General features: G+C 44.4%; 1 protein-coding gene across 2 annotated transcripts; it reads right to left on the bottom strand.

Moving 5' to 3' along the window:
• Positions 1–527: 527 nt before the first annotated feature.
• LOC125544794 (phosphoenolpyruvate carboxylase, housekeeping isozyme) lies at positions 528–7,478 on the bottom strand. Of its 2 annotated transcripts, XM_048708555.2 has the most exons (10): positions 6,727–7,476; positions 4,931–5,322; positions 4,648–4,732; positions 4,295–4,517; positions 4,116–4,219; positions 3,947–4,037; positions 3,263–3,417; positions 2,068–3,066; positions 1,198–1,584; positions 528–974 (listed from the first exon to the last, which is right to left on the bottom strand). In XM_048708555.2, the coding sequence occupies exons 1-10, from the start codon at positions 6,892–6,894 to the stop codon at positions 678–680; spliced, it is 2,901 nt and encodes a 966-aa protein (XP_048564512.2). In that variant the 5' UTR covers positions 6,895–7,476; the 3' UTR covers positions 528–677. The 2 variants fall into 2 exon arrangements, with proteins under 2 accessions (XP_048564512.2, XP_087403678.1); XM_087547552.1 differs by having other exon boundaries at positions 3,947–4,219; positions 6,727–7,478.
• Positions 7,479–9,779: the final 2,301 nt, after the last annotated feature.

The raw sequence follows: 9,779 nt of genomic DNA on the forward strand, positions 1-9,779 counted from the left end.
ATAAGACCGCCATCTCAGCCCAGAGATACAACTGCTCAAGTAAGTTAAGAGTACTCCAAAGCTGGACTTCGACCGTATTTTTAGAGTACTTTGCCTGGTGCGCACATGCCGCAAGCGCCCCTGAGCCACAGTCGTCATCATTGATTGAATCAATCTGAAGCGCCTAACACCAAATCCCAGTGTCATGCACACATGGCAAAAAAGTCGCTTAAAAGAGATGACAGAAATCTACACTAGAGCTCTGATGTCTACCATCCGATGGACAAATTTAAGGAGGATCAAAGACCGAAAGACCACCCAATCTAAACTACCAGTCAAAGCTGAAGCACCAGGATCCCCATCCCCATCACCGGCTGCTCCTGCAGCAGGCAGAGAGCAGGTGGATCCACAGATTTGCCGACGGAGCTTGGAGGGGATGAATGTCCTAACCACCGCAGTCGCTGGAGGTAAAGAGAAATCCTCAAACTGTTGTTGATCACAAAGGGAAAGCATGGTTGTATGAACAAAGACGAGTTCGACATATAATATTAGAGAAACTAATTAACATAACGCGCCAAGCAGGCAAATGTCACAGTTTGGCTCAACTGGTCCAGACCATACATAAAAGACAACGATGCACCAAAAGCGTCTACTGCACCACACCATCTCACACAACATAACAGTTTCAGGTTTGCACTTCAGCCGGTGTTCTGCATACCGGCGGCGATGCCCTTCATGGTCAGGATGAGGGTGTCCTCGAGCCCCGGGGCGTACTCGCTCGTCGGGTTGAGCTTCAAGAGCTCGGCGGCCAACTTCCCAGACTCCATGATCTCCTTGGACAGATGAGGCCCGGGCTGTGAATGGAAGCTAGGGTCCCGGATACGCTTCAGTGTGTAGGCTTGGCAGACATTCAGCGTTGTGATGTAAGAATCACGGAGCCGCAGGCTCTGTCTCAGGTAAGGATCGCCCTCCAGGAGGTCCTTGTGCCCAGCTACCTGAACATTTTCAGAGTTACATGGCAGTGAGGGACAAGATAACAGTGAAATTTTTGGTGACACCATTCCAGTTTATGCATCAATTTTTTTGGATGTCAGTTGCTAAATTGCCATCAGATATTAAAAATTGTATGGTTTGCAAATTTGGTAGATGCCCATGGTTATAGGCATATTAAAATCCAAATGGTATGGCAATGAATGCGTAGAGGTGTTAGCGAATCACCTGTAGAAGAAGTTGCTTTGTTTCTTCATAGTTTGCTCGAAGACGCTCCCCAAACGGCCATAAATCATCAGAAACCAGCAGCTTGTCATACAGAGCAGCTATACCAGGGTCACCTTTAGCAAACACCATCTCAACCAAGTCTATTGTAACCCTGAAAAACGGCCACTCGTTGTACATCTCCTTAAGGGCTTGAAGATTACGTATGTCCTTCTGCAGGACATGTTTGAATGCTGCGCCGAAACCAAGCCACACTGGCAGGTGGAATCTGGTTTGCGTCCAAGCAAATATCCAAGGAATCGCACGCAGTGATTCGATGCCTCCACTTGGCTTCCGTTTTGATGGCCTACTTCCAATGTTCATCCTGCCATATTCCAGCTCTGGTGTTGCCTATTTGCCAGAGAAATTGCAAAATCAGGATCACTTGTGCATACCACTAGAACAATAATTAGCATAAGAACTGTGAAGGACTATCACACCAGTTTCCTTGTTTTTGTAGCGAATGAAGACAATACTAAGCAGTAGAAATAAGTTCATTGAAATAGTTGTATGGTGTAACTTCCTTATGTAGCTTGCCGAGTTCCCACTTTGACATAACACTAGTGAAACTGCGTGCGCTGAAGAGAAGCTACAATTGAAACTTTGTGTGCTAAATGTAATATATATTACCTTATCTAAAAAGATATATTGTATTCCCTCCGTCCGAAAAAGCTTGCCCCAAGCTTGTCTCCCAAATGGATGTATCTAGCACTAACTTGGTGCTAGATACATCCATTTGAGGGACAATCTTTTTCGGACGGAGGGAGTAGAACACTATTTAGCCAAAAAAAGGTAAACTGATGAAAAGAAACGCAAATTAGAATGCAGACTTACAAGGCGGAAATATTCAACAAATCGTGGCTCCTGGAAGACAATGGATCGGTATTCTTCTGTGGCAACAACGGCCATTTCATCCATCAAAGCACGCCACTCTGGTTTTGGTGCGATTGGTGGATGCATACCATGTTCAAGAGTAGCAGCTGTAAAACGTTGAAGCGTTCTAAAGCATAAATGCTCCTCCCCAAAGGACTGCTCAATGACTTCACCTTGAACGGTTACCCGAAGTGATCCATGGATTGTCTCTGGAGGTTGTGACAGTATAGCAAGATGGGTAGGACCCCCACCTCTTCCAACAGTCCCTCCTCTTCCATGAAACATAGTCAACTTAATCCCAAAAGCCTTAGCAACCTTAATAAGCTCCTCTTGAGCTTTGTACAGTTGCCAACCAGCAGAGAAACGGCCAGCATCCTTCCCAGAATCTGAATAACCAATCATTACTTCTTGTTTTCCATTGATTCTGTTTCTGTACCACTCAACGGAGAAGAGTCGTGCCAGAGCTGCTGGTGCAGCTTCTAAATCTGCTAGTTTTTCAAACAACGGCACAACTCTCAGTGGCTTCTTCACATGGCATTCGCGCTGCAGAAGCTCAACTGCTAGAACATCCGAAGGAGCTGTTGCCATGGATATCACGTACGCACCAAAGCTATCAGAGGGAAGTTCAGCTAACACATGGAATGTATCTAAAACCTCAGCAACTTCGTTTGTCTTGGGAAGATCAGGACCAAATAGCGGCCTCTTTCCATTGAGCTCAAACAGTAGCCATTCTTGGCGTTTCTCCTCTGACCATTCACGGTATGATCCTACCCCAAGGTATTTAGTTATGACATCCATAACATCAGTGTGTCTTTCAGATTCTTGCCTGATATCTAGTCTAACAAGGGATAGTCCAAATGTTGACACTTGCCGCAAAAAGTCGAGAAGATTGCCATCTGCAATAGTGTGATCACCACAGGCACAGAGGGACCTGTAACAGAGTTCAAGAGGCTCCAAGAACTGCAGAAGAAGAAATAAAGGTGAGATATACGATACATGAAACGGCTATGGTAATGCATATCTTGGAGAAGTTTGACCTCCAATAGATTTACAAATAATATCATATCTTACAGTGTTGAACGTACAAGCGAGTAAGAAATGTATAAATTTTAGCCTGACAAAAAGTAAAATCACTCTACAATTCACTTGTAGATACCTGCTCAACATCAGTGAAGATTGCGTCATCGGGAATTTCAGAAAACCCACTGGCTAATAAATGGCGTGATCGCTCACGCGTATTGTACAGTTTATCTCTGACATCGCTCAGTATTACACGATAGGGTTCACTTGGAGGAACTTGCTTCCAGAACTCTGCATTCAGGACAACATGTTAGCATGCACTTGGCGCTACCTAATTCATCGAAGTCGTAGAAAAGGCAAGGAAAACAAGTAAACAACACAACAGGACTGATACAGAAATGGTTGGGACCAATATTCATGTAGTAGGCCCGAAAATAAGTTCCACTGTAACCAATGAAGGAGAAAGATAAAAGATTACCACGTAAAGAAAATAATGAAAAAAGAACTCTCATTTTAATCGAGTGTAGTTCACATTTCTGTGGTTTTCTCTTCCTATCCAGGTTCTGATACAAAAGGTGCAAAAAGGTCCTAATTATCTGAGAATTCAGAAGATGCGGCGGCAAGTCTGATCGAGTCAACTCGCATTGATAACTAACACTAGCATACATATAAATGTGTTAAAATTTGTCATGCACAGGCTAATAAATAATTTGATCAAACATTTGGCAATGCATGACATTCAACACTGCTTATATAATACAGTATAATATAATAACAGGCAAGGAGCGCATGTATGTTTTTATCATCATGGTACATGTACCTATGTAGTGTTTTGTTGTGTCTTTCTTTGATGCACGGTGTAATTGATCAGCTTTTACGCGTAGTTCGTCACTGCAGCGCCACATAGATAACTGCAGATAATAAAAAGAATCTTCAGACTTCAATACACCATTACAGCACTCGTTTGAATAGTAGATTTTAAATTTTACCTCAAACATCAGATCCTCTATCTGTGCATAGTACAAGTTAGCAGCCATCATTCTTGCTAACAAACATACATCCCTGGTGACCTCTGGTGTAACTCTTGGATTCCCTGCCATCGACATCATATTAGAATGATATTTAAAAAAAAATCTTGCAAACAAGATGTGAGAGATGTGTTGTATACCATCACGATCACCACCCATCCAAGAAGAGAACTGAATGAGAGGGGCATTGTAAGGCACTCTCTCTTTTATGCCAATGTTCTTAAGAGCAGTATCTACCCTCCGTAAGAACTTGGGTACACCCTTCCATATTGTCTCATGAAAGTAACTCATTCCAGCACGCATTTCATCCTGTGGAGTAGGAGGTGTCCGTCGGATTTCATCAGTTCTGAAGGCAGCTTGAATCTGCAGATAAGAATTTATATATAAAATCAGAACCACGTTCTTATATAATCTTTAATGAAGATGAGAGTCTAACTGATCAGTGAATAGAGTAGCAACGTGCCTACCCCAGTTCCTAGAAAGACAAAATTACCTCTCTCTGAAGCGCCTCATCAAGTTCCTGCTTCTCATCTGGAGTTATGTCTTTTGCATAAAGTTGTGTTAAGCAACTCCTTATCCTACAAATAGAAAGTAAACAAAATCATACACGGCCATAAATACATGCATATCAGTAACATATGTTTCTCTGGCACTGTGCACAATATAATATTGAACGTGGTGGAAGGTTGCAGTGAACCCACAATCAACACTTCAAAGTTTTATTTCACAAATCCCATCTTATTATCTATAGGAATTGTGAAAATTCGAAAGCTGACCTGCCATGTTTTTGGAGCAATGACCTCCTGACCGACTGAGTTGGATGTGCAGTCAATACCAGGTCGACCGTTTGATTCTTGAGGGCATCAAATACTTCCAGCGGCGACTTGTTGAGCTGACAAACGAGCCTTTTTAGGGTCTCCTCTATGTCTGATTCAGTTGTTGCAGAATTTTCATCAGCAAAATCACCGCTTTTCAGTTTCTGTCTCCTTCGGTACGCAATCTGGACCTCCTCAGCCAAGTTTGCCAGGATAAGCATGTGCGATAATGACTTGGTTGTCACGATGGAGTCTTCAGGATCCAACCGGGCTAACAGATTCCCAATCTCATCCAGCTGTTTAGGGTCAAGTGTGCGTTCATACTCAGCAGCTAACTCATAGCATTCCTGGACCTACATATACCAATATAAGTGCAAACTCAGTTTAGATGTTTTGGTGAGCGAAAGAAACTTCATATACTAAGTTGAAGAACAAACAGTGAGAATCATAAATTAGGTAAAACAACAGTAAGAAAATAAAACCAGCTGGTAAAGTGGCCAATGACCTATCTCCTGCTGATACAGCAATAAAACGATCAATAGAATCAAGCCATTCACAACAAATGATCGACAAAAATTTAGTTATGCATCAAGCTTTTAGCATGATATCACATAGGTAAGAAATGTCCAAAATACTCGACGATAAAATCAAAATAGTGCAGTGAAGTTTACAGGCTTATAGCACTGAATAAACAGGACAGTGGTCCCTGTTGGCACAATAATGTAGAACAACATAAATTAAAATACTGCAAGCAGAACTTTGAATACTGTCCATTTTTAGAAGAACGCAACACATCATATCCATAAGTTAACACATATCGACATAGTCTCCAATATTGTCGTGTGGTGCCTTTGAGCGTTACGTTTTTTAGTTACATGTCACTAAAACATAATGAGAAGTATAGGCACACGACAGATCCAAATAATTTTCTGTACATTAGCGGTCAAAGATTTAAAAGGTTGACTTGCCGTGTTCGAAAACGACATCTAAAAAGGTGATGTTCAAAACAAAAGGGGCATGCTTGTACAGTATGTTACGGCATGAGCCACACGTCGCGGCATACCTACTTATTTTAAATATTTGAATATCATGTTTACGCGCTCAAACAACGGCTACCATATAACTGAATAAAGAGAATAGTAGTCCAGGAATATCTACTGTCCAGGAATAACTAAATGGTAGAACCTCAGGATCATACCTACTGTCAAAGGACTTAATTACTAGTATTATGTTTTATCAAGTGCAACATTGCCACCTTTAGAGCACAAACCTTGAAGAACAGGAACAGTGAATCCCACACTAGCAAAAATAACATGTCTATCTAGCTAGATTAATCGCGCAAACTGTACAATGCAGCACAAATGAAAACAGGTCATGGCATTAAAAATCAAGTGCAACATTGCCACCTTTAGAGCACAAACCTTGAAGAACAGGAACAGTGAATCCCACACCGGCAAAAATAACATGTCTATCTAGCTAGATTAATCGCGCAAACTGTACAATGCAGCACAAATGAAAACAGGTCATGGCATTAAAAATCAAGTGCAACATTGCCACCTTTAGGGCACAAACCTTGAAGAACAGGAACAGTGAATCCCACACTGGCAAAAATAACATGTCTATCTAGCTAGATTAATCGCGCAATGCAGCACAAATGAAAACAGGACATGTTATCAAAATCACCACCTAAATCAATCAACAGGTAACTGAAAAGAAAGTGCAGGATAACATGGATGGATCGAGGGAGGGGGCACTACCGTCTTCCTGATCTTGTCCCCCTGGAGGCCCTGGAGGATGCAGAGGAAGCGCTCGATGAGGAGCGCGTCGTACTCCACCAGCTTGTCGTCGTCCGAGAGCTTCTTGGGCGCCAGCATCCGCAGCTGCGCGTCGATGGAGGTCGCCTTGTCCGCCGCATTGCGCGCCATTTCCCCCGACGGGAAAACCCTCTTCCCCCCTTTGTCGCCGTCAGCCTCTGCAACAGCAGCCACAGATTCGAACAAACCCCAGAAACCATCAGCAGGCGGGCGATCAAATCTCGCCCTCAATCGCGGCGCAAAGACGATGAGTAAATCCTGACGCCGCCACCCCGCCCTAGCCACTCCGGCCGATTTCAAGAAAGGACGGGCCTTTTCCCCCCAAATACCACCCGAACCAAGTTCCGATCATCGAACCCCAAGAAAAATAAACGAGATTGGCCGCACAATCCAACAGCCGGCCACAGATTCCTAGGCGAAATCGGGGCGGAACCCCGGCCGCATCGCCGGAACGGAGAGGGGGAAGAGGAAAGCCGCCTCCCGTGTACTACCTTTTTCTGATCAACCTGACGCAAAACGCTGCTTAATTCTTGATGAGAAGGTGGTTCTTGAGGCGAGGCAGTGTCTCGTGTGAGCGGGTGGCTATTTATAGTAGGCCGCTTGTGCAGACTGGCTAGAGTTGATAGACTCGGACGGAGAGGCCTCCAGCCCGGCCAGCTCGTCCGCTTCTGCCTCCCTCCGAGGTGTCACGCCACGGCCCCTCCTGCCTCTTGGCCGGGCGCGATACGGACGCACGCCAATACCTGAAAGCTGCTCGCTTTTTTTTGCCCTTTTTTGCGTGGAAGTTAGCCACTTGGTTAGAGTGCAAAGCGTGGGAGATTAATGAGGGTGTGAATTCCGGAAGGTTCTTAATTCGGTTTGGATTGGAGAAGGTGGCGGCCGCAGGGGAGGCCTGTAAAAATGATTACGGTGGCCTTTCATTTATTTTTATACTGGATGGATGGATGGGTATGGCAGGCTCGGACACAAGGAGTTCGGCTCACTGGACAAGATACCAGTTGCTTTGAGTGTCCGCTTAATTTCCTGCCGCCAAATATACACAAGAGGGGATAATGCGAGAATAATCCATATATTCCGAATCACAACTCAAAAGAGGAGCTATAGCGTGCAATAAATTAATCTATGTTCCCCGCAAGAAATAATAATCTATGTAATACTAACACATTACCATTTGCTACTGCGCTAACCAGCCAGGTACCGCATGTTTATTATCCTCTAAAAAGAGGAAACTTTTCCGAAAACATTTGCATCTAGGGTTGAGAGAAGGAGAGGGATATGAATTTGCAATATATACAATGCAAGTACCACAAACTAGGACATGCATCTAGCACATTTGTCATGCCACTCCGAGGGGCGAATCCCCCCCCCCCCCCCCCCCCCCACACACACACACACCACCGTCATCACGTCCCTTCCCTGGCAGCCCCTAGAGAGTTGATGTCATGTGAAGCGTCGTAGCTGCCGATGAAGGGAGCGGCGGGACTCCTAGGAGTGGAGGAGTGGTCACCTGCAGGAGTTTCGGCAGGGGCGTGGGACAGGGTTGCAACGTGGTGTCTAGTCACAACGGATAGTGGAGGTCAATGGCGGTCGGTGTGGTGTGACAAAGATGGTGCACGACAGTTGCTCGGTGACAACAACCGACGACATGGCGGGTCTCAGCTGACCTCATGCCCAGAACCCCTCAGCTACTGGTGGCTCGAGTCAACCATCACGTGTTGGTGTGAGGGGTTGTTGTGGTCATGTGGTGCAAGCAGCGACACGTTGAGGATTTGTCTAGGATCCGGGAGCCATATCTATATCTACCACTACTTATCACTTGTGACCAATGTGTAGGGTTGTCGTATCACATCCATTGTGGGACTTTGGCATCACGTGTGTGACGTTGAGTGTTTTGTGGCTCCGCTGTTGGCTCTTGTCTTACCCGGGTTGATTGCTTCTTGTGGGCATGGTTATCAATCACGTTGCAATGCCCATGTTAGGATCATGTCCATCATCATCGTATCCGTTAGGTCAACAAGTGGTGGCGACAACATATGTGACTTTGTGTTTGGTGGTGCTTTCTGGACTACCCAAGCTCAAGCTATAGGGTAAAAATCCTAGGTCTGGTGTTAATTGTTGTCAGTATTTTCACGCTCCTTCCTTGTTGAACACGTTGATTGAAGTTTGCTCGGATCCAATCTTCAAGATGAAGGGCCTGTTTGGATCATGCCCATGGTTGCCCTGCCAACGATGGCACGCCAATAATTTGGCACAGGATTCCACCGCCAACAGTTTGCCAAAAAATTGGCTACGTATTGAACAGGAGGAGCTACAGGGCAAAGGGTGAGCCAAATAATCGGAAGCCAACCAAACACACGCCCACGTTGTGGTCAACGCCAAATATTTGGCAGGGCAAACCGGGGCTGCAATCCAAACAGCCTCGAAATCCCATGATATGCCCTACCTTGTGTGTCGTTCCCTTTCGTGGAGTCATTGATTTCAGAGAACCTATCACGCGTGCCATGTGTTCTCAAGGACTGGTCAGTGTAATTTCTTGTCATGCATCACTATTTCCCCTTTCCTTTTCATTTTTCTAATAATTTGGTTGTGTAAATCATCAATGTGTTGACTAGCTCTTTATATAAATATTTTTTTTCATTTATCGTGCATATGATTATATATTGTTGATGTGCAGGACATAAAGAGATGGAGTCTATTAAGAGACGAAGCTCTAGTAGTGGCGGCGGAGCCGGTGGTGGTTTAGATCGGGCGAGCCCCATCCGGTATTTTTTGAATGTGTGCATGTGTGGTAGTTTTTTCAAACTTCATGAACTCGTCAATGTCATTCAAGAAAAGATTTAATAATGTTGTAATAGGAACATTGAATGATGCCAAGTTGCCTTGCCCATCAGAAAAATTCTAGATCCACTACTAAACCATGAAGCCTATGTTGATACATTTATATATGTAATTGTTGTTTTCTTCCATGCCACTGGCTCTTGGCATAAACACAGCTT

Source organism: Triticum urartu, chromosome 3A, assembly GCF_056163025.1.
Source record: "Triticum urartu cultivar PI428250 chromosome 3A, HENAU_Tu73, whole genome shotgun sequence".
NCBI classification, from domain to species: domain Eukaryota; kingdom Viridiplantae; phylum Streptophyta; class Magnoliopsida; order Poales; family Poaceae; genus Triticum; species Triticum urartu.

What these genes read in the sequence shown, in the direction of transcription:
- LOC125544794 (XM_087547552.1), bottom strand. Translation starts at nt 6,894, where the DNA reads ATGGCGCGCAATGCGGCGGACAAGGCGACCTCCATCGACGCGCAGCTG. An exon ending in ATGAGGCGCTTCAGAGAGAG is followed by an intron (nt 4,518 to 4,647) that starts GTAATTTTGTCT and finishes TCTTATCTGCAG; the next exon opens with ATTCAAGCTGCCTTCAGAAC. An exon ending in TTGTTGAATATTTCCGCCTT is followed by an intron (nt 1,585 to 2,067) that starts GTAAGTCTGCAT and finishes TCTGGCAAATAG; the next exon opens with GCAACACCAGAGCTGGAATA.